The sequence below is a fragment of the Cnephaeus nilssonii genome, assembly GCF_951640355.1.
Source record: "Cnephaeus nilssonii genome assembly, chromosome: 23".
Lineage (NCBI taxonomy): Eukaryota > Metazoa > Chordata > Mammalia > Chiroptera > Vespertilionidae > Cnephaeus > Cnephaeus nilssonii.
The window spans coordinates 14,581,901-14,608,322 of record NC_137094.1 but is presented as its reverse complement, the minus strand read 5'-3'; the positions used below and the strand labels follow the sequence as shown (position 1 = coordinate 14,608,322).

The window sequence follows — 26,422 nt, the reverse complement described above, 5'->3', positions numbered from 1 at the left end:
TAGGAATATCGGTGATGTTTGCTGAGATGACCCCAAGAACACATTGTCTGTCTGCAATTCTCGCGGAGCCAGATGGTAAAATAACTGAGGCCACCTGCTGTAAAATTCTAGAGTGGTTTCATAATTTTTCTTTTTTTTACTTTTAGTTTGAGAACTCACATATTATGGCTCTTAAAATATTAAATAGGATATTTCACACATTTTTATTTTTAAGAAGGAAAATCTGAAATTTGTACACTCTGAATTTTGGAGAAAATGTGTTTGTCTTGGTTTTAGATACCTATTAGAAAACATCGCCGACGAATGGCTATTGTGTCACGTTGCAGATAAAAGTTCATAACCTCATAACACTAAGACACTGGTCCTATAGATTTCACCTGCATCATTGTAAAAAGACACCACAGTGTGATAGGTAAACCACTTACAATTCTAATGGTAAGTACCCACTATCTGTATAACTTTGTTCATCGGTGGGCCTTAAAACAAAAGAGTCTACTTTAATGAATCAATTTATTTTAGTGTATTCATTTGTTTTCTGATTAGAGGCTTAAGTTAGTAACTCTTAGAATGAAGATGGGAAATACCTACAGACAAATAGTAACTGATCCTTTTCTACCGGCCTCTTCGTTTTGAGTGACAGGGCGGACACAGACGCTCTGTGTGCGCAGTTCCAGTCCGTGCTGGGTGTGAGGGGGCAGAAGCACGTGCGTGCTGAGCCCGCCCGCAGCCAGGCGAAGCCCCTTTGCTTCCCTCCCGCAGCACCTGTCCTACGGCAGCGGCAGCGGCAGCCTGCACGTGGACGCCGCCTTCCAGCTGACGCTCTGGAGCGTGGCCCCCATCAGCTCAGGAAGTGAAGCGGCCCAAGGTACACCCCGCTGCAGGGAGGGCTCGTCCTTGACGCAGGGTGTCTGAGACCCTGAGCTGGCTGTTAGTCAGAGCTTGTGTCCACCTATTCTGTAAATGAGGCGATGACACTCAAGACTTGTTTAAATGGCTACTTCTACGCTGTGGTCAGCTTTATTTATCTGTGTGGCTTCCTGTGATGGCTGCCTGGGGGCAGCTTGCCCCAGGGTTCTGGCCCCGGGGTATTGCTCAATGAGGTGGATGTCCAGGTTTCCCATCTTCCAGGGCAGGTGGCTTGGAGTGGGGTCCCAACAATGCCTATGCGCCAGGGGTTCCGGGACATCTGCGTTTGTCCTGGTTACTGTCACCTGCACAGGTTCAAATTTGAGCCTGCCCAAGCATGTATGTTTAACCTTTTGCACTTGGATGTCGAGTGTGACTCGACACGGTTAGCATTAGAATAAAGGAATCGAAAAAAAGCAAGCGAGTGCAAAGGGTTAATGGAGGGTGTTATGTAGTTGAGGTGGTATTTCCAGTGGGAATGTCACTCACTCTGGGGCTCTGAGGCTCAGGCCCCCCAGCAGCAGGCAGGTGGAACCATCCCTCTCTGGGATGTGGCCAGGAGCGCAAGTCTTGCTAGCCTGCTGGTTGTCTAAGAACACAGAAGATTGGGCCAGGGGACTGTCCAGCTGCCACTGAGCATGACAGCTGAGGTAGACTGAGTTTCGTCCTCACAGGGTACCTGATTGGCGGTGACGTCCTGAGGTTGCTGCACGGACACATGGACGAATGCCTCACCGTCCCCTCGGGGGAGCATGGGGAGGAGCAGCGGAGGTGGGTGAGACTGGCGCCCCAAGCCTTGATTTTCTTGCCTTGACATAATTTTTTAAATTAAGGAAATGCCTGTTCAGGGCATCGCGTAAGAGAAAGTGGGCCTCGACGTTCATCTGTCCCCTGGATGACCCATTTGTTGGCCTCCTTTGCAGTTTTTCCCTGTGTTAGTTTTTATCACCTATCAGCAGAATCGCTGAAAAAATTAAAACATGGACGAAGCATCGAATTAAACTGAGTGGGAAGAATGAACACATTAAACAATCTACTTAAAACTTCATTAAATGTTCATTGGTTCTGATTAATTCTCTTTCTGGAACATTTAGTCTCGAATTCAGTTTCAAAATCAGATTTCTCAAATTGTACAAAAGTTGACGACCTTTTTTTTATTACCTCCCATTTGCTGCCATAGATAATAGAACTGACCACGTTCCTCATGTTTTATGTGATTATAATACCTCTCTCATGTTAATATTATTTGGCATTAGACCGAGATTGATGTAGTCCAGATCTCTGGGGAAAGTGCACAAATAATACAAAAACAAAAACATTGAAGATGTTTTGAATGCTCTGCTTTGCCTCGTGAATTCACGGATGAATCTGATAAGGTTAATGCATAAACAAGGGATCACTGTGAGAGCAGGTGTCGTCTGGATGATTTATTACATGTTTTTAGTTTTGAAAGGACATTTCTCATTAACAAACACATTTAGGTAACTTATTTAATAAATACTTCTTTCTGTAATTTACAGAAAGATACAGGGAACATTTAGGAAGTTAAGGATCATTAACTGGCTGTTGAGAGCAGAGGGCTGTGTGGAGATGGAAGGCCCAGGGGAGGTAGTGAGGACCCCGAGGTGCTGCATGGGCTCTGGCTTCCGTGAAAGGTGGCGTGCGTTGGGCCAGAGATCCGTGTGGATGTTGTGGATGATAACTTAGCGTCACTGACAAACAGTTATCACGACGGCTTGGGCATTTGGGTAGGTGTGAAGTCCCTTCACATGTTTCTTGCTTTGGGTGTGTGTGCAACTTCTGGTTTATATTTTTGGTGATATTTATACTTTTCTATTATCATTTTTTCAAATTGTTATAAAATATTAGAATGTGTTATACTAAAATATTAGAATGTGCTTAAGTATCTAGAACAAACTTGAAAACTCCAAATATGAATGTGTTTAAATAATAATATATTAAACTACACCTAAAGTTATAGCTGAGTACTTTTAAGGACCTGAATTAAATGAGTAAGGTGAGTATATTCACAGTGGGAGGTGGTGGAGGGGGAGTTGGAGAGGGAATGAATGGGATTAGAGGAGAGAATAACCAAGGATGTGTTTACATCGAATGTTTATTTAGGGCAGACTTCTGTTGATCACTGTTACCGTTTTTGGTTATTTTTATTTCCGGCTCTATTATCTTCTCCAAAAAGTATGGCTTTAACTGTTTATGCAAAGGCTTTCCATTTGCTTTTCTCTCTTAATTAGCTTGAAAAATAGAGTCCAAGAATGAAACATGTTAAAATTGGGTTTCTCTTTTTGAAAACAGGACTGTTCATTATGAAGGTGGTGCCGTGTCTGTCCACGCCCGCTCCCTGTGGAGACTGGAGACGCTGCGAGTTGCGTGAGTAGCGCCTCTGAATGCAGCCCACGTGCAAGCACAGCGCCGCCAGCAGCGGGTTCTCTTCCCTTCCCCTTCCCGCCGTTGTTGACCCGTTACGAGCCCCAGGTCACCAGGTGGTAGGTCAGCTGCTTTCGTCTTCAGCCTCATGGGTTTTGTAGCATCATCTCATCTGGTCAGTGCATCTCCTGCACAAAATGCTGCTGGGAGCCAGCGAGGTAGGTTTGGAGACAAGCCTGTCGCTCACTTCTGTTCTGGCAAGCTGTGGACTGAACCTTCTGAGGCTCCTGTGAGACGGAGGAGACCTGAACGCGAACCAGGGCACTAGACCATTCCTGGCAGTCTCTGTGTTTACTCACATAACAGCCGAGTCAGCAGAGGCTGGTAATACGAAGCTGCTGTGCATTTATTAGAGAAATAAGTTATACACACACACACACACACACACACACACATATACATATACATATATATACACACACACATACACACACTATATGTATGTATATATGTGTGTGTATGTATATATGTATATGTATGTACATATACATATATATATACACACACACTATATGTATATATATGTGTGTGTGTATTTTTTTCTAGTGATTTAAAAAAGCTGTTCAGCGATTGACTTTTAGTTCCTTTAAATAAAATGCAATATTTATAATAAAAGTATAATTTTGAACTGTTTTTAATAGACTTAAAATAAAGTTTAAAAAGGATTATAAGGTTCAGTCCTTTGCCTCAAAAGCAGTAAGTTTTTAAAGGATTTGTTCTCTATTATATTTTAAAGAAATCGTTGCTTTAGGATTCAGACTCCCTGGATGGGTGTAAGGAACAATTTTAGTATAGAATAGCTATCTTTGTAGACGTACTGTTTTGAGGTTGATGCACACCTAATGATGATTTAAGTAATTCAGTGCTCTTCAGTTGTTTTTGCTTTTATATCCCAGGCAATAATTTTGAAAAACTTTGTATATCCTTGAACATAGTAAGGTATGACATAGGACTTTTTATTACTTTAAATATATGCACAGAATATAGCTTACAGTGTATTCTAAGTAATTGTCTCTATAAACAGATTCATGTAAAAATGCACTTATCATAATATCATGGTACTGTTAATTTTCAATGCTAAGATCACAAGTCAAAAAGCCAGTTTAGCAAAACAGCATAAATATCACTTACCGTTTACTAAAATAGAAAAATTTTCAAAAAATACTCTTCATTAGTAGATTACAATAGTTTTTCATGACTCTATTTTAAAACAAATTTGTTAATTGATAAAAATCATATTGAAAGTCTCCACATCTCTGCTGTCTATATGATTCATGATGTAGTGATGATTATGGGCATACTTTTTAGAGTTTATCTCTTTTCTTTTTAAAGCACCGACAGCATTCCCTTCATGCTTTGCCTTGAACTCTAGCTGTCTAACACCAACTTTGCCATCACTGTTTCCTTATGATTTTACAAGCAAGGGAATTCTTTCCACTCAGTTATGTTAGTTTTTAGTTATCTGATTGTCAGCATGTTTCTTATCCACGACGAGACTGTCCTTGCTTTGCAAAGAGCCACTGATGTGTCATCATCCCAGAGGCTTGTCCCGCTCTGCTCGCAGCAGTCCGAGGTCTGCCTGTGCCGACTCAGTCCTGCAGAAGCGGGAGTGGCACATAACCGGATTTTCCTTTCTACCCTTTCTGAAAGTCATTACTTTAAAAAATATATATATATTTTTATTGATTTCAGAGAGGAAGCGAGCGGAAGAGAGAGATAGAAACATCAATGATGAGGGAGAATCATTGATCGTTGCCTCCTGCACGCCCCACACTGGAGCTTGAGCCTGCAACCTGGGCATGTGCCCTGACTGGGAATCAAACCACTGAACCATGCCGGCTGGGCTGAAAGTCATTACTTTTAGCAGATTTTAATGATCATAACTTTGCTTTTTATCTTTTTTATAACCTTAGTTTATATTTTCTGTTTACTATATTTTCTTTTTTCTCCTTTTGACCTTTTATAATTCTCATATCCTTTTTTTTATTCATTTGTTTCTAATGAGATAATTGTTCATTATTAAATTTAAACCATAGGAATATATTTCTTTTTTCAGGTAAATATATACTTTAGTTTAATTTATGTATATAAATTATAATCATAATTAGGCATTGACTGTACCACTATTTTTTAAGTGCAAATCCAACAAGAGTTTTTAACTAGTAAACTCTAAAGTATCGTTTAGACTTATCATTTCTGTATCAGTGATAGTGAGTAGAGGTGAACTTGGAGCACAAGGAGGAGGGTTAGTGTAGGTGGTGTCACACTGAGAGTCAGAAGACCTAGAGTTACATTTCACTTCCGCTCGCTAGTGGCTGTGTAACGTTGAATGTTATGTAATCATCTGAATTACTATTTTGTTATGTGTGAGCTGACATTAATACCCCAGCCGCAGGGGTTCTGAGACCATTCAATAAGACGGTACATGCAGGGCACCTTCCATCATGGCTGACACACGTTACTTGCTATTTCCCTGTGGCTGTGGCTGTGGCTGCTGTTGGATGGAGTCTGACCTGTGTCTGCAGGTGGAGTGGGAGCCACATACGGTGGGGCCAGCCTTTCCGACTGCGGCACGTCACCACGGGCAAGTACCTGAGTCTCCTGGAAGACAAGAACCTTCTCCTCATGGACAAAGAGAAAGCCGACGTCAAGTCTACGGCCTTCACCTTCCGCTCTTCCAAGGTGAGCCGGCACAGGGAGTAATGGGCTCCTGTAAGTAGACCCGCCACGCTTCCTTCGGATGCTGGTGAGCGAAAAAAACGCAAGTTGTAATCACAAAATTTTACTGTTTGAATTTAAATAAATCTCTGGGTTTGCACATTTCTAGATGCTTGATAGGGAAGGGCCGCTCTAACATGTTAACTTTGAATACTTCAGAAAGATCAAAATAGAAGGTGTGTGGGAACATGAGTGCAGGAAAAGTTTTGTTTAACTTCAAACAAGTCCATCTCCGGATTATTCTGCCTGTTTCAATATCCATATTTCTTTGTAACAAAAAATCAATTAAGGAAAAAACAACCACTGCACTGACATTCTTGGACGTGTTTTGGGCACATTTTTGACTTGTTTCTCTGATGGTCCTGGAACTGGACATACTGGCTCAAAAGCTGTGAATATGTTCAAACACTCTGAATAAAAGTTCTTGCCCAAAGCAATAGCCTTTGAAACATTTTTTTCCTCTAAATATCTCTCCTAATACGCACTTGGAGAATGGGGGCTGTTTCTGGATTTGGGCCATTTTGCAATGTCGTTAGCTTACACAGGAAGTACAGAGACTAGGGATCCCAGCACCACTTTTTTCTTTTAAATGCTCACCAGAAGAATGAAGATAATTTTCCCCCCATTTTTTTAGAGAGAGTGGAAGGGAGGGAGGGAGGGGTAGAGGGAGAGAGAGAGAAACATTGATGTGGCAGAGATACATCAATAGGTTGCCTCCCACATGCGGGCAGGGGTCGGACCTGCAATCCACGTATGTGCCCGTAGCTGGGAATCGAACCTGTGACTCTGGTGCACAGGCCAACACTCTAACCACTGAGAAACCTTGGCCAGGGCCCAGCATCACTTTTTAATGAAGTCTTCAGTTTCTCTGAGTCTGGCCTCCTGCCTGGCACTCAGGTTTGGGAACTGCTGTCCTAAGCGGGTTGTTACCGACTTGCTGCCAAACACACTCCACTCGTTTGACTCTCAGTGATAACTGCACGTGATAACGTGGTTGAGAGAAGAGAAGGTGAAACTGAGGCCAAGAAGACATTTTAATTTTAAAATCACAGCAGAATTCTGATTATAAAATAATGGCCAATTAGGTCATTATAATTTTTTTCCAGGAGATAGAGTAAGTCTTTTTATTGTTTTCTAAAATTATTTATGATAAGAGTAGGTCTTGCCAGTCACATATGAATTATGTTTCCCCAAGATGTCATTTTTTAGCCTAAAATGCCTCAAAAATATGCTTTGGGGATTTCCTCCAGTTTTCCTTCTCCCATGCACCACAAATAGAAACCTGCTGCTATTGAAGTGATGAAATCAGACTCAAATAAGACTGCCAATGAGATCACAAGGATTATGGAACAAATGAAAAAATAGAACAAAATCATTTTTAGGACATAGTTTTTAGTATGCTATTTTTGTTTGGGATCTTTATTCTTGGTTCAAAAAATATTTTAGATGCTTTAAGAAACACACAATGAAAATAAGAGTAATGGTTAATTTATGGGCCAAATGATGTGCTAAGTACCTTATATGTATTATCTCATTTAATTCTAGTTTAAAACTATGAAGCTTAGATAATGTTTTTTTAAATTTATTTTAAATTTATTTTTTAATCCTCACCTGAGGATATATTTCCATTGATTTTTAGAGCGAATGAAGAGAGAAACACATTGAGTGGTTGCCTCCTGCACGTGCCCCAACCAGGGCCCGGGCCGGGAGGAGCCCACAACAGAGGTACATGCCCTTGACTGGAATCGAACTTGGGACCCTTCGGTCCGCAGGCCAATGCTCTACCCACTGAGCCAAACCGACTAGGGCTTAGATACTATTTTTAATCTTAATTATACAGATGAGGAAACGGAAGCAAGTTAGGTGGCATATCCGAACTTGAGCCTAAGTAGTAAATCTAAAGCCTTCTCTAATAACAAAATTAAAGATTTAAAATAATAATAGCAGATAGGGAAGATATGTTGTTTCCCTGTGATCAGATGAGCACCTGTGGTAGTTGTTTGGTGATGACTAAATATCTAAAAAGTGAAAGTAAAATGAAGAACATGTATATTTTTTATCAAAATAAGTATACAAAATTACCATTGTAGATACATTTTTATTTAATCAGGATTAAATTCAAACCTGATTTTTGCAGTAACCCTTTATCAAGGAGTGCTGATAGTATAATAGAAAATAAGACCAATTGTGTTTTATAGAAGATATGGAAAGGGAGAGAGAGATATAGAAACATTGATGTGAGAAATATCAATTGGCTGCCTCCTGCACACCCCCTACTGGGGATTGATCAAGTCTGAAACCGGGAATGGAACCAGTGACCTCTTGTCCCAGTGCATGGGACAAAGCTCAATCGACTGAGCCACACTGGCCGGGCTGTGCTGATCCTTTCTAATGGCAGTAAACAAGAGATTGGGCTCATTGAAACCTCCAGTGGTGAAGATGAGGTGTATCAGTCAGAGCCAATATGAATTACTAAGTTACTCAGTTTGTTACATGGATTTGTTTTTTAAGATCACGGGAGCTGGTGAAGTTAGCCATAGTGCAAGTGGTGTGAAAAGGAAGGACATGATGTGAGAGAGAGACGTGGATTGGTTGCCTCCCGCATGCGCCCTGACCAGGGCGGGGATCGAGCCTGCAACCCAGGTACGTGCCCTTGACTGGAATCGAACCCAGGACGCTTCAGTCTGCGGGCCAATGCTCTATCCACTGAGCCAAACCAGCTAGGGCAAGGTGTGGGTTTCTATTTTATAAGATTTGTGTATTGCACCATGTGCCCATACCCAAAGTCAAATCTCCTGTCACCATATTTTATGTCCCATTCATCGCCCATCCCCTTCCCTCTGGCAGCCACCACACTGCTGTTTGTGACCAGGAGAGGGAGCATGTTGAAGGAGGCAGCATTAAAACGTAGGGATTTGAAGGAAACAGCTGGTATCAGAGCATCGACTGCTGCTTCAGAGCAGAGGGAGGTTAGCCCAGTGGCCCTTTAGGAGCCAGCGACTCTGTCGTTCAAGTTGGAAATTGCATTATAGGAAACAGAATTACAGTAGTTTTGAATAGTTCTAAAGAAAGCATTAACATCCTTATTATCATCATCGTTTTCATAGTCAAAATAGTAGAAATTTAAGTTTATTTTATCCTAGATACTGTGCTGAAATACTTACATGCATTATCATGTTTTCTGATATGTGTGTTAGCTTTATTTACAGCTGAGAAAACTGAGGCTTAAAAAGCTTTGTTTAACTTTTCTAAGGTCACAGAGGTGGTAAGTGGCAGAGACTGGACTCAAAACCGGATTTCCTGTCCCACAAACCTATGCTATTAGGTACAAATAAAAAAATAATCGGGAAAGAATATGAAGCCTGAACACTAATTTTAAGATACCTAGTTTGGAGTTTGTCATTGGGCAATATAAAATTTTGTTATGGCTAAAATAATTTTCTATCAGTGTGAGTTATTCAAGAATATGTTAATTATTTTTATAATTTTCTACTCAAATCTTCAGTAGAGGTTGAACTGCTAGAATAAAATATTTGACCATTATTATTTCAGGGGACTTCAGAGGGCTGAATTTTTCAAGGAACATATTTACAACAAGGCAAAGTTGTTTCAAGAAAAAGTCGTATTTTAAAAACTTGCTTATCTCTTTTTCCTCTCTCCTTAGGAAAAATTGGATGCAGGGGTGAGAAAAGAAGTTGATGGCATGGGAACCTCTGAGATCAAGTATGGCGACTCGGTCTGCTACATACAGCATGTGAGCACAGGCCTGTGGCTGACGTACCAGGCTGTGGACGTGAAGTCTGTGAGGATGGGAGCCATACAACGCAAGGTGAGAGGCGAGAGAAACCCCATCTCGCAGTCACCTCTTATGGCTAAAATACACAAATGCAAGGCAAAAAGAGGTAGCTAACACTCAGCCACCTGCTGACGTTCATTCTCGACATGCATGTTCCATTTTGCGTTGCTTTCTAGATAGTTTGTCATTTTAGTTCTCCTTACTAATCTTAACTCAGCACACCTGGTTAGATGACAGCTATCTGCTGAAAGTGCTGAATGAAGGAAGCTGGGCACCAGTGGTTGCCCACTTCGTGGTTCCATTTATATATAGAAGCCAAGTGACCTTTGCTGTAAAAAGTGAGAAGGTGAGGACCATTGTGGGGGGCAGGGCAGGAAGGGAGCTCTGGGCGGATGTGGAGGTGCTATGGCCTTCTCTTCCGGCTCCGAGTGTTCCCAGTGCTCGCTTTGGGAGAACCATCCAGCTGTTCACTTAAGGCAGTGGTCGGCAAACTGCGGCTCACGAGCCACATGCGGCTCTTTGGCCCCTTGAGTGTGGCTCTTCCACAAAATACCTGGGCAAGTCTATGTTGAAGAAGTGGCGTTAGAAGAAGTTTAAGTTTAAAAAATTTGGCTCTCAAAAGAAATTTCAATCGTTGTACTGTTGATATTTGGCTCTGTGGACTGATGAGTTTGCCCACCACTGCCTTAAGCTTTCTGCACTTGTCTCTTCGCATGTGGTTCTCTCACAGTAAGTGTAAACACCTAACAAGAACTAACAACATGAAAATGCAGTTTCACAGAACCTAGCTGCCACAGGACCATTGCTGAGCACTCCTCATTACCCGTCTGCTCAACTCACTGTCCTGCTGAAGCCGGTGGCTTCCTTTGCTGCTTCCCTCGGTGGGTTAGACGTGGGGCAGTCACTGAACATGAGTGTGGAGACACTCTGGTGTTTGTTTGCTCAGCTCGGTCCAATAACGGATTAAGTCTTTAAAACAATAACCAAATGCCTCGGTGGTCCAGGGGCCTGTGCACATTATTTTACCTCAAACACACAGTTTCCAGTCACCTCCACCGTCCTGGTTCTGTGTATTGTGACCTCTTTGCGTGCGCACCTTCTTAGCCCGTTGGGAAGGGGGGTGTCGGAGTGATGGCGGTCCATGTGCTTCCTCACAGGCCATCATGCATCACGAAGGCCACATGGACGACGGCATAAACTTGTCCAGGTCGCAGCACGAAGAGTCCCGGACAGCGCGGGTCATCCGGAGCACCGTCTTCCTTTTCAACAGGTTTATAAGGTACATTTCATGTCCTTCGTTGGGGTGGCTATTTGACATTTTACCTCAATTTCCTGATTGACTCTACAAATACATAATCCTAAAGTATACTATGGTGGGTAGATCTCAAAGCTTTGAGTATAAAGCTCAGAATCTTGGAAAGCTCAACAAATCCACACACTTACGTGCCAATGATATGTTTTCCTTCAAAGGCTAGAAAATGCAACATGATGCCATCTTTAAATTTAATTTTAAATACATTTCTTTCAGGTAATAGGAAAGCATTTAACATACTGTTTCCTGGTTACTAAGTGAATTTTACAAGTTAACATCATTAGAATATCTTTTTAGACAGAATGGCAGTGCGTGTCAGCAGCTAACAGCTCCTTCTCCCCAAACCAAACACAGTGGAACAAGAAAATGTCAAAATTATCAGTCCCAGGCATTGCATCCTAAAACTCGAGCATCTAGTGCTTGATAATGAAAATCGGTTGTTTTCTAAATATTGGTCCTCAAGGCCCTTCCGGCTTTTCTCTAGATAAATTTCTCTCAGTACTGGTGTTTTTAATATGACATATGTATACATGAAGGAATATACAGCTTTTCATTTGAATATATTAATTATCGCTTGAGTTTCTCCTAGGAAGTAATTGAATGGTTCTATTTCTAATGACAGGTATGTTCCACTTCCTAACCAGGCATTTACTATTGCTTCTCCGTAGTTTGCAAACGTAGATACTGTATTTGAGTCATTTGTGAGTTTATTTGGTTCAGTATGATGAGAGATGAGTTTGACTGTGGTATAAATAAATATATTTGTGATTCAAATATTGTCTGCCTTTTACAGTGGTATTGGGAGAGAGGGTAAAGCTTTAAAATCATCTATGAACTAAAATCCTACATAAAACTGTGAGTCGCCGATGAGAGCAATGGTGCTGTTCGTTTAGGGGCCTGGATGCTCTGGGCAGGAAGGCGAAGGCGCCCCCAGTGGACTTGCCCATCGAGTCGGTCAGCCTGAGCCTGCGGGACCTCATCAGCTACCTGCACCCGCCGGCCGAGCACCTGGAGCACGAGGACAGGCAGAACCGGCTGCGGGCCCTGAAGAACCGGCAGAACCTCTTCCAGGAGGAGGTGAGTCCTCTCCGCTCTCCTCCTGGGAAACCGGTCCTCAGTGGGGCCTCTACTTGACACCTTGCGCTTAGCGATCAGAGCAGCAGGCGCACTGTACTGTCTGCAGGAGCCAGGCCTTGGAGGCGGCGATTGGTGTCATTTCTGTCCGTGTCTAGGGAACTCCCCTCCTCACGCCCCTGGCAAAGGACCATGTGTTACTGTCTCCTCGGCCTCCGCTTCACATTGGTCATTCACTAAAAACAGGCTCTCTGGGTGTCTAAGTGAATGCAGCTTCTTCCAGCTCCCGGGAGCTGCCCCAGGAGCCACAGGGAGCTTGTGTGGGGGCTGCCCCAGGAGCCACAGGGAGCTTGTGTGGGGACGGAGGCTGCCCAGGAGAGGGCCGCTCGGCAGAGCGCCAGGCCCCTGCCTGGACACAGCGACCCCACTGCTTCCTTTTGCTCATAGTGAGTTTCCACGTATGGTTTTATTTCACGAAGGTTCTGCCAAAAGAGCGGAAGTGCCGTCATTTACAGACAGAATAGTAGCAGGACCACATGGGAGGGTCCAAATGCCAGGACCCTCCTACGTTACTGACGGTGGTTTGTCTGCCCTCGCAGGGGATGATCAGCCTCGTGCTCCAGTGCGTGGACCGGCTGCACGTCTACAGCAGCGCCGCCCACTTTGCCGAGGTCGCTGGCCGAGAGGCGGGGGAGTCCTGGAAGTCCATTCTGAATTCCCTGTACGAGTTGCTGGGTAAGAAGTGGCTGGGTTTTCGAGGCAGCTGCTGTGTCTATTGGAAAGGATCACCGGGCACTCACAGCCCTTTTAGTTCTTGCTTTCTGTTGAAGCCGTTAGTTTTTACCCGAGCTGCACTGCGTGCAGTGATGTTTGCTATTGAATCATCGCGGTGAAGCATGGCCAGAGCCGTGGCTTCGCCTTGGGTAAAGGAGAGTGGTCCAGGTGTGTTTGCAGGTGGGGGCCTCTGGGCGATGAGCATCAGCTCTTCGCTTTGGATTTTGAAGAGAGTCCCCCAAAGCCCCTGTTACCCGCTCTCCCCATCAGGGATCTCTCCAGTCCCTCCCTCTCGCCGTTCTGGGATCTGCCTGTGAGGTTCCAGGGACACTTGAGGAACAGTGAGTGACACAGCCCATGGTTTACACTGCATTCCTCGTGGCCCTGTGCAGACACAGGGCTGCATCGCGTTTGGTCAGGGCGATTACTGCAGCGTCTGCCGTCGCTTGTCAAGGGTCTGAGATTTTGCCCTTCCCAAGGGTGGCCGTGGGCTTGCAAGACGGCATCTGCAGTGGGTGGGAAGCATCTAGACCAGCTTCTGTCTGCCCTGCCCTCCGCGGGGTCCGCCGCCTCCAGTGCTGGCTTCCCTGGACGGCCTTGGGGGCTACAGTCAGCGCTCAGCGCCGGAAGTGCCCTCTCGGACACGGAGAAGCGGCGGGGCTGCCCCGGAAATGCTCTCCAGGAAGGAGCTGCTGTTCCCCTCAGCAGCCCAGACGGTGTCCGTGCCCTTCCCGACCCGCTCACTCTGGCAGGAGGCCCGGCCCGGTCTGATCCCGGCTTTGACCACCCTGGGAACCGGGCCACGCCTTGGCCTGCCTGCCAAACAGGTGCGAGTTCCAGAGAAGGCAGGGAGCAGGCTCAGGTGCCCACTTTAAATGTCCATCATGTAACAGACACACGCATTGAAGAGATTCCCACGAGGCGGCCTTTCGGTAGCAGAGCGGACATGGCCTAGAGCCCTTCCCCTCACAGCCACGGGCCTGTGACTCCTTCCCCGTTATGTCCTTTCCTTGAAAAACAGAATTACAAGGTCAAGATAGAAACACGAGCTCTCGCTGATCGTGGATGCTGTGGCCCTCCTCCACGTCCAAGTTCATGGACTTCGACGGCTCAAGGCTCCCTGTGTGTCTGTATTTCCGGGGGGTTATCTGGTCACTTCCATGCTCCTTCCTTGTCACCTGTGTTTTTCTCGGTACAGACATCTTGACCGCAGACCATCACCTCCTCACAGGTCCATGCACACTGCCATGCCTGTGGAGCAGTTGTGATTTTATAGCAGGACTTAGGACCCTTTCCCCACCTAGCTCCGTCCATCTTCCCTCCTGTTTGGAATAAGGATGGAGAGCAGCCCCATGCTCGCTGCGTTCCGCAAGGTCTCCTTTCTCTCCCAGGCACGGAACAGGATGTATTTTCCCCAAAGGCAGCTCGAATTCTTGAGAAATACTCTAAAATACAGGTTCTCCATGCTATGCATGTACTTATTTTGAGCTTATACACTTACATCACAAAACTGGAATCATACTATCAACATTCTTTTCTGGCCTGTTTTCCTGCCGTCTATACTGTGGGCAGTTTTTTGCGGGAACTGTGAACTTGCGTCAGTTTTGGTGGCTGTAAGGCCCACTGAGAGATGTTCCGTCATCACAGACCACCTCAGGCCGTCCCAGTGATTGGCTGTTGTAAACAGCGATGAACTTCCTTGTATTTCTCTGGTACTTCCCTGTAACTTTAGAACCTCACTTAAGTGACTTCTTAATTAATTTGCTGAATTAGAATAATTCACACAGTCAGTTTATCTGTGAAACACCCATGCATATGCACATGGACACACACTCATAATTTCAGTAGGAATCTGTTTCACTGAGTTAAAGTTTTTGGTGGGAATATATACATTTTGGAGTTAATGGAGATATTTCTAACACATTTTTGTCTCAATGGAGAAATAAGCCCAGCTTGACTAATGTTGCTAACGTATTTCTGAATATGATGTGTAAATCCCACTTTCATAAAAGAGTTTCGGATTTATACCTGAAAGAGTTCCCTCTGGCTTCCTGTTGGCATCGATGCCCACAGCTGACTGTGTGGGAAAGACAGTAGCGGCGTCCTTAGTTACCAGATTTATTTTGGAAGAATTGAATGCCTTTGAAACATTGAAAGTTTTCCATTGAGGATACACATTGGGTTGAAAGAGATCTTAAAGGCCACATTGCAGTTTCATAAAAGATGGGTTCTTTGTCAGAGTTATAGAGACCATGAGGTTAAGCAAAGTGGGAATAGGTGGCTTTACTGCTGGGGTTCTCGGGTCCTTGAAATACATGTGAGCCTCTAAATGGGAAGAAGAGAGACAGGGAACAAGGTTTGCAGAGTGATTGCCCATTGGCCCCCCTCCCCCCATATCATTTAACTCATCCCTCTGCTGCCTGTTAGAGTTAGTAGTTGTCTCCCATATCGGGTGCTGCATTTATTTTGAGGAAAACTGATGTGCTCCTAACTTCTTCATTATATGGGTGCGAAAATTGAGCTCCAGAGAAATTCAATAATTTCGTCTCAAGGCTAATTAAAAGCAATGAGTATTGGATCCCAAGTGAGGGAACTCCCAGGACACCGGCTTCTCCATTATCCTTCATTATCAGCTCCCACCGTGAACGGTTACCTCCTCAGAGTAATCCCTTCTAATGAGCGCTGGTGATTCCTTCCCTGCTAACACCTCTGTGCTTTTCCTAACGTCTCCATGGTGTGTGTGCATTCGTGTGGCTTTAGATATAAAGAAGAGGTATTTTGTTCTTGACCCAACATTTTCGAGCCACTATTACTTGTGCGTTTTGGAACTCGAAAATCACACAAGTGAGAAATCTTTCTTTTTTTCTCCCAGCGGCTCTCATTAGAGGAAATCGTAAAAACTGTGCCCAGTTTTCTGGCTCCCTCGACTGGCTGGTCAGCCGACTGGAAAGACTGGAAGCTTCTTCTGGTATGTATCCCAGTGCCTCCTCGGAGGTGGTGTCATTCTCCTGGTTTACGTCCTTTAAGACATTGAAACAAACGCTGAGGTTCAGCGCAATAGAAACGTTTTCCTTTTGGTAGGCTACATGCTTACTGATAACAGTGTCAGTATTGTTTTGGTTATTTCGGAAAAGCAATCTGACCTCACCTTGCTCATTTGCATTTATGAAGAGTGAGCCCTGAAAGCGCCATGGAGCCAGACCCCGCCCTTCCCCACTCAAGTACTCCTCACTTACGGACAAGGGAAGACGTTGATCATTGTAGACAAGTTACTCTTATATTTTCTCGTTCTTTTTTATCTTAGGTATTCTTGAAGTTTTGCACTGTGTGTTAGTAGAAAGTCCAGAAGCTCTAAATATTATCAAAGAAGGGCATATTAAATCCATTATTTCACTTTTAGACAAGCATGGAAGAAATCACAAGGTAAGGGAGCCCTGTTATTGCCATAAGTGAATTCGGGAATAATTTTAAATATATTTTTGAAATGAGATGACTTTAAAAAGGTGTGTCAGATGTTTCATTACATAGTCAGGTAATATCGTTCAGTGTTTATTCTCGGTGTCAATGGGAGAAGAGTGTTCTCAGGTTGTGTATGGAGGACGATTGTTAGGTGACTGGCCACAGCGCGGTCCTTTTGACGTGGCTGGAGGAAATGTGTTTCCGTCTGTGCCATGTGCAGCTGACATTTGGTCTGGAAGGGATTGGAGTCAGCTGACAGCGATTTCTCTGCTCAGGTTCTGGACGTCTTGTGCTCTCTCTGCGTTTGCCACGGGGTGGCAGTCCGCTCCAACCAGCATCTCATCTGTGACAATCTCCTGCCGGGAAGGGACCTGTTACTGCAGACACGCCTTGTGAACCACGTCAGCAGGTCCGTGCAGGTAGACAGTGTCACCAGACGGGTGGCCTGCCCAAGGAATCCAGGTGCTAGCTCTGTAGCTGAGACATCTGGTGGTCTCTTCATTTTATGGGGTTTAAAAAATCGATTTCCTTTAGAAGCAGTTTAGGAATGTTTTCTGCCCATCAGATGGTATAATAAGCAAAGACGATCTGAGCGAAATACGCATTTATCACAGGCCAGCGTTGTGTCGCTGGGTTACCACTGACTCTCGGGAGCAGGCTAACAGCCATAGAGGAAATAGCTGGACAGAATTCTACTTTATGTCATAACATATACCGTACTTTCTGGCGTATAAGACGACTGGGCGTATAAGATTTTCCTGGGTTAAAAAGTCGTCTTATACGCTGGAAAATACAGTATATTGGACTATATTGATGGGATTAGATATAATGGATTAGATATATTGGACTACCGTATTTTCCGGCGTATAAGATGACTTTTTAACCCAGGAAAATCTTATACGCCCAGTTGTCTTATATGCCGGAAAATACGGTAACTAAAAGCACTGCCCTTCCATACCAACTTGGAAGTGTTCACCAAGTATAATCAGAATATTGAATTAGAATGTCCAAAATGGAGTAAGTTCCACAAACAACCAATAAAACTACATTTGCAGGTAGATCTACCTTCCAGGGTATCAAGCATTGAGTGCTGGGTGCCAGCCGCTGTGCTGAGCGCTTCCCCTGCCCTCTGCCTGTCTGTGTGTGTTCCAGGTGCTGGAATCCACAATTTGTAGATGAATGAAATGTGGGAACTGGACAGGAACGCAGGTTTCACTCCAGAGACCGAGCTTGTCCTTATGCAAAATAGTAACAGTGATAATAATAAAAAGTACAACTTATGGTTAAGATATTACCTGTGATACAGTCAGAACTGTGATGCCGTGAATCTAGCCACTCCAGGGAATACTACTTCACTGTTTTAAACAAAAATGTGGGGATTTGGTGTTTGACTTGATATTGTGTTTTTAAAATAGGATTGACTTTAAGACGTCCTTCATGGTTCTCTGTAGAATAGACCTACTGTTAATGAGGGTGCCTCCTGAGACCTTCTCTGACCCCTGGTGTTAACATCGGGCACAAGACCCCTCATGAAATGCAGTTAAATACAGCTAACTCGCGATTCCTCAGTTCCCAGGGAGCCACAGAGAACAGCAAAGCTGGTTAGTCACCTGTTCCTTTGTGAACAGCGTGGCCTGCCTCAGCCTCATACCGCAGCCAACACAGAGCTTAGGAAGATGTCTCCATGCCCTGGGGTAATACAGCTCAGCTAATTCTGAAGGTCGGCTGCACTGCGCAGCTCATCTTAAACGTGGTTAATGAAATAACACATGCTGAAGAGCAGTTGAGAACTAATATTAGCCCCTGAGTGACGTTGCCAGGGAACCTGGAATCAAGCGCCGTGCCCTGAGCGTTAGCCTCCGTGGCTGTCTTAGGGATGGTGCAGCAGTTACGGAAATGTGTATTTAAAGTCTTTGAAGAGCAGGATGAGTGTTCAGAATAGTGAGATGTCAGTTAGACAGTGGAGAGTTTGCTCAGACTTTCTCACGTGTGTTCTCTCTCTCACAGCATGAGACCCAACATTTTTCTGGGCGTCAGCGAAGGCTCTGCTCAGTATAAGAAGTGGTACTATGAACTGATGGTGGACCACACAGAGCCCTTCGTGACAGCCGAAGCGACCCACCTGCGCGTGGGCTGGGCGTCCACGGAAGGGTACTCTCCCTACCCTGGAGGGGGCGAGGAGTGGGGCGGGAACGGCGTTGGAGACGACCTCTTTTCCTATGGATTTGATGGCCTGCACCTCTGGGCAGGTGAGTGCTGGCCGTTTGCTTTCACAGCGCTTTGGAAGGAAACCTTTGCCCTTGCTGCCCATTTCTGAAAGCTGTTGATGCTGCTTCTACTGGGTACATTTATTATTCAGAACTTTAACACTGAAATGATGAATGAGAGTGTTAAGTAAAAGCAGAAGGTCACTAGGGGAAAAAGAAAACTTAGAATTATAGTACATTTTCGAAGGACTATATTGCTTATGAAAATGTACAGTCATCCCCCTTATCCACTGGGGATGTGTTCATGACTCCCAGTGGATGCCTGAAACTGCGGATAGTACTGAACCCCTATATAAACTATATTTTTCCTATTCAAACAAGCTTTTTACTTAAAGGAAGCACTTTATGGCTTCTCCTTGGCAGATCCGAACTGTCAGCCTCGTACTCTTGCGCTCTGGGGCCCTGATCAAGTAAATAAGGGTGACTTGGACACAAGTGCTGCCATATCAGCACAGTCGTCAAGGAGACGGCTAGGTGACTAATGGCGGGGAGAGCATATAGCATAGAGACGCTGGACACAGGGATGGTTTTTGTCCTGGTTGGGAAAGAGTGGATGGCTTGGGATTGTATCACGGTGCTCAGAGTAGCACATCATTTAAAACTTACGATTGTTTATTTCTGGAATTTTCCATTTATTATTTTCAGGCACTGGTTTACCCTTTTTAACTGAAACTGTGGGAAGTGGAATTTAAGACAAAGGGAGACTTCTGTATTTAAAAAGTAGCATTTTGATTCATGAATCAATTGCAAAAAACTTATTTGTTTCCTGCTTATTTTAATTGGTGTGTGGAAGCTTTAGCTTCCCATATAAAAAGGACCAAACACAATCCCTGGAAAATGGTTGGAAAAAATAAATTACGTAAGTTCACTTCCTGGTAGATAATTCAACCTCAGGGATCTGTGATTTATAACCTGTATTGTGAGGAATTTATAACCTGTATTGTGAGGAATACTTCAGTTTATGTCACATGGCACTTTGTTTCAGGAATGTGGGGCTGTTTACAAATAAGTATATAGTTCATTTCACCAGCTACCAACTCTCAGCTTTGCTGGTTGAGCATATATATTAACAATGATATATCTCTATCTCTATCTCTATCTCTATCATCTATCTATCTATCTATCTATCTATCTATCTATCTAATAGTCTTTTCTCTAATTTATGAAAAGGATGTGTTTTGGTTGGCACCATTTAAAAGTTTATCTCTTGATTATATAGAAGTTCCATTTCATAACATGGCATAGCTTCTGAAAAAAAAGCAACAATTTTTTGACAAGGGATTTAAGGTACAATAGTATATGTGTCTCAGCCTCTATTCTATTCTCGAGTTGTGCACTGATATGTCACTGCCGCTCAGACCTCTGCCTTCAGCTCTGAAGGTGATCCTCTGAGATAAACACACGTTCCCTTCCTTCGTGTCCTCACAGGCTGTATCGCCAGCACCGTGAGCTCGCCAAACCAGCACCTGCTGAGGACTGATGACGTCATCAGCTGCTGCTTAGATCTAAGTGCCCCAAGCATCTCATTCCGAATTAATGGACAGCCTGTTCAGGGAATGTTTGAGAATTTCAACATCGATGGCCTCTTCTTTCCCGTTGTTAGTTTCTCTGCAGGAATAAAGTTAGTATGTCTGTGTTTGTGCTGTTTCCCTCCGGCTCACACTTCCACAGGACACTGCACTGCCATCACCTGCTCCCCTGGCCTCTGTCACCCAGGCCGTCCCTCCCACGGCACCTGCCTGTTCTTACAGGAAGGGGCACGAGTCACCCCAGAGGGGACCTTGGGCGGCTGGGGCTTTGTCCACATAGCCATCATGCACTAACTCCCCCTAACCAGTGTCCTGAAATACTTCAAGTCCATTTTCTTATTTTATAAGGGGAAATGGACAACATTGTGTAAAAAATACCACTTATTTCCTTCTATTTAGTTTCATTAGTTTTCTTGATCTTTTCATCATATCTCCACACCCCACCCCAAAGCCCATCGTTTCTACAGAAACTGTGTTGTTTACCTCCACCTGTTAGACCTGTAAGCTACCTGCCTGTGATCAGCTGACTCAGTGGTTTTATCTGACCCTTTGCTTTTTTGCTACTACCAGATGGAAAGAGAAATTAAAATGACGGTTCTTTCCAGTTCTGTAAAGGGAACTTCAGAACAGTGGTCTGTTGTGACGAGGGGCCCCTGAGTCATCTCTTAATACCAGCCTGTATCTACTAGCGAGAGGGGACACTTACTGCACTGACCACCCACTTAGTCCGGTTATTCTTTTCGTTGTAACTCTACTCAGAGGACTGGTTCCTAAGTTACAGAAGCACCATAGTGACGGGACAGAGTGGTCATGAAATATTACCTATCCCTGCGCCAACGACCGCTTCTCGTGCGTTTATACAAATTATGTCTCTTGCTACGAGCTTCTGGAATGTTTTGAAGTTTTTGCCTTTCCTCACTTTTTGTTTTATATTTTATTTATCTTCTTTTATTTTTTGGCTGGAACTGAAACACACATTAGAAAAAGAATCACAAAAGAGGAAAATGCAAATTTAGTTTTGTAAGCCGAGAGCCCGGGAAATCGGTAGCATTTAGCTGCGTTTCAAAAAGGGTTTTCGTGGGACTCCGGTGAAACTACTTTAATCAAATGAGTATGACATATAAAAGACTTCAATAAAGTTTTTTTTGGTTTTGACTGAGGATAAGAAATAAGGTTACATTTTTTCTTCAGCGAATGGAAATAGCACGTGAGTCCCTTTAAATTTCACTGGGAAATTGGGCACTGGGGAGGCACCTGCTCCGCCCTGTGCTGTGAAGGGTCATGTGCGCTCGCTCTCTGTTGATTATTGTAAGGCACCTGGGGACATTAAGTGACCAGCTCCCGTGGACGTGTCCCTTCACCTGGGAATACGATGCCTCTGCTCGTTATCTCTCCGCTTACCTTGATGATTGCAGGCTCACAGACTATAAGGCAGGCGTCCTCACACTACGGCCCGCGGGCCACATGCGGGTGTTTTTGCCGTTTTGTTTTTTTACTTCAAAATAAGATATGTGCAGTGTGCATAGGAATTTGTTCATAGTTTTTTTAAAACTATAGTCCGGCCCTCCAACGGTCTGAGGGACAGTGAACTGGCCCCCTGTTTAAAAAGTTTGAGGACCCCTGCAAGGTGTGAGCATTCTGATGGTGCTTAGGAAAAAATGTGGCTTGTGATAAAGTTAATTTTGTAGCAATAATGTATTCCTTGTGTTTTGTTAATCAGGAATCATATGTGTACCCAGAGGTGTAACTGACCCTTACATATGTCCTTTTCAGGGTCCGCTTTCTGCTTGGGGGGAGACACGGAGAATTTAAGTTCCTTCCCCCCCCGGGCTATGCTCCTTGTTATGAAGCGGTGCTGCCGAAAGAAAAGCTGAAAGTGGAGCACAGCCGGGAGTACAAGCAAGAGAGAACGTACACTCGGGACCTGCTGGGCCCCACAGTGGCCCTGACCCAAGCCGCCTTCACGCCGGTCCCCGTGGACACCAGCCAGGTACCCGCCAGCCTGCTGGCCCGTCAGCGCTGCGCTCATTCTGATGTGCAGGGCTCTCAGCTCCTGCCTGCAACCCACAGGAATGCATGTTTTCAGAAATACGATTTATATGTGCGATTGAAACAAGTTTCATAAAATAATGCTCAACTCTACCAGGTCGACTTACCTGTTTTCTCTTCTACTCGGTTTTATTTTTATGGGTGGTTCTAAGCCATTACATTGCTATTGTAACACAGTGAAGGTCACAGCCTTAGGTAGCCCATACTAACTCTAGAGAGTACTTTCTACATAGGGTAGACGTGGAGTTTTTGTTTCTTTTCCCATGGGCTCTACAGTCGAAATTCATGGGATACGATGCGCCTCTGGGACCTTGAGGACGTGGGTAACCTCCACGGCTCTGGGGAGAGGAGGCGGTGAGAGCTGCTCTCTGCAGACCCTGCCTCATCTGGGCATGACCAGGTGCTGCTCGGCTTGTTGAGGGACTAGTTGTGGGTGACACAACAGCTCACCTTGAAGATCATTTTGTATTTTTTATAGAAAAGTTATTAAACTCACTCTTTATAAAGATCCTATTTGGAAAACACTGACAGTACAGAGGTAAGAGGAAATAGTTCACTGCAGTCAGATATTTACCGGCTCACAGAGCCAGTGCGCCGTCTGGGCAGAGTGGCCTTCACCCAGCCTGTGGATGAGGCCACGTTGGGGTAAGGACTTTGCGTGATTTACTTAAATAACGCGGGCTCTGCTGGACAGCCCACGTCCATCCCGCACGGCGTCTTTCTTTGTGGCAATGCCCCTACCAAACTCTCTCTTCTTTCTTCCTAACTTTGGTTCATAAATTAGAAACCTCAGTTGCCACCCTCCCCAAAACGGTCCCAAAATTTCCCTAAAGAGTGTTTAGATAACTAGTTATATTTTTATAACTAGGTTATAATGGATGGCTTAGAACCTAGTTGTTTTATTTTAATGGTGTACGAGGCAGTTTTATTTAGTCCTATTGCAGGGAGAACAGTTAGCGCTGTGTCGTATTGTATTTTTTCTAATGTGTGCTTTCTTTTCTCCCTCCCCCCCCCAATTTTAGATCGTGTTGCCCCCCCACCTGGAGAGGATAAGAGAAAAGCTGGCAGAGAACATCCATGAGCTCTGGGTTATGAATAAAATTGAACTTGGCTGGCAGTATGGCCCGGTATGGAGTTTTTCATTTATCTATACAGATTCCGTTAATGCAACTTTCTGAATGCATCTTTTTTCTCGCTCATCTTGCTGTGTGGTGATGTGAATGAATGGACTGATTTTTTTCCTACACATCAGTTTGGGGCAGTTTTCTTTATGCGGGGAGCGCCGTGATGGGCCGGCTGACTGAAGCATGGCTCCGTTGCCTTGACCATTGAAAAGTTACCCATCTGTAAGCTGCAGGCTACATTTTCCATCAAGGTTAACACAGGCGGACAGTAGGCGTTGCTTTGAAAGGTTCTTAGAGAGAACCCAGCGTGGTTGGAAGTGCTTTCGTGTGGCATCTGTAGAGCTCAGATGTTCCCATGGAGCAGTCTGTTCCCTGTCAGCACACGCCTGTCATCGAGGCCCCCACGGGAGCAGAGGCCTGTGTAGCGCAGGTCCCTAAGAAGACTAATATTTATTACCAGTGCAGTGATCCAGGCCAGCCTTCTCATTGATCCATCCCTAAAGTCTTCGATTTAGTGTAGTCTGATTTCTAACATACACTGTCAAGGTTTAATGTATAAAAAAACCCTGTATCATGCTAATCGATCTTGCCGAGGTGGTGGGATGATTGGTGAAAGTGGGAAGAAGCGTGTGTGGGTGAGATGAGGGGCTGGGACCTCCGGAAGAGTTTATGTCCGACAGCCAGGCTCATAGGGTCTCTGACCAGTTTGCCTCTAAACACTGAAAAATGGTTCCCCATTAAAGCGAAGTCGCCATTACACTCAATAAGGATTTGAGCCACCCGTCTGCTTCCCCCTCACTCCCCACTGCTGATTGGAGGGCCGCTGCCGGTGTCTGACCGGGGGACTGGCCCATGGCACCTTCCTGTCCTGTTTCAGGTCAGAGACGACAACAAGAGGCAGCACCCGTGTCTGGTGGAGTTCTCCAAGCTGCCGGAGCAGGAGCGCAACTACAACCTGCAGATGTCGCTCGAGACCCTGAAGTGAGTTCTCAGCTTCCCCTCCCACGCAGCCTCCCTGAAAGGGTTAAGTGTTAAGTCCTTTAATTCCGGCTGGAACTAAACCTATTGATTGACAAAGGTCAGGCAGGTTGATAACTTTGGGGAAAAGGCAGTGCTGGTGGGAATGGAAATCGTTACCATTTCTGTAGACATTTGCCAACCTGGTTAAACCTGAAAGTGTCTGTGCCCTGGGATCCAGTGACTCCTCATCGAGGGGTTGATCCCAGAGACGAAGGACACAGTGCATGTGCTGCATGCGTGAGGCTGTGCCTGGCAGCACTGTTGGTAATAACCAAAGGCTGTGAGCAGAGCATGGGCTCAAACCATCGTGACATGTCCAGCTCATGGGACCCTTCAGAGCTGTTGAAAAAGAAACCAGCTTTAAAGAAAGGACAGGATTGCAAGGTGAAATTGTAAAGTCAAGGTAGCAGATTGCAGAGAACTGTCTGCTGTGTATACAGCGTACACACACACGCACATGCACATGTGTGTCTCTCTTAGTGCAGCACGCGCTCTAGCAGGACAGAAGAATTGGGAGCCGTTGGTGCTTTTAGGGGGAAAAGGGCTAGAGGAAGGGACTTAGTGGGACTGTTCAGTGTCTGCCATTTCAATTTCCACTCTCTTACTCATTACTCAAAAGTAAATAACTTATTAATTAATAAGTGTTCTTTAAAAACACGTGTGCTCTGCTTTCAGGAGGACTGTTATCCCTCGTTTCCATTTGCGGGTGAGCTGAGCCCTCGGGCTCAGGGAAGGATTGTGCTTAGCTCTGGTTTTGTTTTCCAGGACCTTGTTGGCGTTAGGATGCCACGTGGGTATATCAGATGAACATGCTGAGGAAAAGGTGAAAAAGATGAAGCTACCCAAGAAGTAAGTCCGTTGTGTTATACATACATCGATTCATCCAACATATTTTTATTGAAAGCCTGCCGGTGTTAGGCTCCGGTCTAGGTTCCGGGGCAGCCAGACTCCTGCTGTCGGGCGCTTACCCGGTGCCGACGCCACCCAGAGCCCAGAGCAGTTAGGAGAGGAAAGGTGACTTACAGTTGTATGTAAAGAGCATTTCCTCAAGTTCTGATCATTGATTCTTTTACCTTAGCATAATTATCTGGTGAATTTTCTTTTGTGCAAAAGGATAATCTTTGAGATGAACAGGTGTGTATGTTTATCTGAACTTAGTAAATAAAGTTAACCCTACCAGACCTGAGGCCCTGAACCTAACTATCCCCTGTACCTGGGCTCCTGAGCATTAAAGAGAAAAAAATCAACATGATATAGAAAAATGTTAGTTACATGCAAACAAGTGGTTAGAATAAGATGGAACTTGGAGACATTGTAGAAAATAGGTCTAGGCAAAGTACAGAAAATTAGGTACAGCGGTATAGCAGCAGATTCGGAAATTACCGAAAAATCGGTACAGCGGTCTGGTAGCCTTAATTCTTTCAAAAACTGTGGCTTGAAAGGCTGCCGTGTGCCCTGCGCTGCTGTAAGCCAGAGGTGGTTGGAAAAGTGGGTGCTGCCCCCCCTGAGGCACAGCGGTTGTAGGGCATGCGGTCGAGAGTGAGAGGAGCAGCTGTGAGTGCTGGGCACCCGCCTCGGCGGTTAGACAGGGAGACGTTGTGTGTCTGTGTGGGGCAGGCAGTGCTAGCGCCCACATATCATGTGTTGAGAATTTTACATTTTCAATTTTATATTTCTTCCAAAAGATGAAAACTTATTTAGTAACTTTTCTCTCCAGCTCAGAGTGCAGAAATAGTCTCTGGTAAGAGTCCCTGAAGAACCGGGCCTTCATGTTTTGGATGGCTGTGGGTTTCCTAGTCTCTCTCTTAGCTGGGGCTTCCTAAATTATGTACGTAGGAATAATCTGTAGATGCATTAGAATTTTCCTAGTATCTGTAAGGATACATACACAGCTTCATTAAGTAAAAATTACATTAATAAAACATTTACAAGTTGAAAATGAGAACTTT

General features: G+C 44.7%; 1 protein-coding gene across 1 annotated transcript in view; it reads left to right on the top strand.

Moving 5' to 3' along the window:
• The window catches only part of RYR2 (ryanodine receptor 2), a gene marked incomplete at its 5' end in the record, with an annotated part of 198,852 nt that overhangs the window by 52,844 nt on the left and 119,586 nt on the right, over positions 1-26,422 (top strand). Inside the window, 17 exons of the mRNA XM_079763764.1 lie at positions 760-865; positions 1,581-1,677; positions 3,220-3,294; positions 5,877-6,033; positions 9,734-9,898; positions 11,023-11,144; positions 12,071-12,254; positions 12,851-12,986; positions 15,898-15,993; positions 16,330-16,448; positions 16,760-16,893; positions 18,492-18,733; positions 20,180-20,372; positions 22,054-22,270; positions 23,352-23,456; positions 24,331-24,434; positions 25,239-25,322. Coding sequence (XP_079619890.1) covers positions 760-865; positions 1,581-1,677; positions 3,220-3,294; positions 5,877-6,033; positions 9,734-9,898; positions 11,023-11,144; positions 12,071-12,254; positions 12,851-12,986; positions 15,898-15,993; positions 16,330-16,448; positions 16,760-16,893; positions 18,492-18,733; positions 20,180-20,372; positions 22,054-22,270; positions 23,352-23,456; positions 24,331-24,434; positions 25,239-25,322 — 2,336 coding nt within the window. The remainder of the gene's footprint in view (positions 1-759; positions 866-1,580; positions 1,678-3,219; positions 3,295-5,876; positions 6,034-9,733; positions 9,899-11,022; positions 11,145-12,070; positions 12,255-12,850; positions 12,987-15,897; positions 15,994-16,329; positions 16,449-16,759; positions 16,894-18,491; positions 18,734-20,179; positions 20,373-22,053; positions 22,271-23,351; positions 23,457-24,330; positions 24,435-25,238; positions 25,323-26,422) is intronic.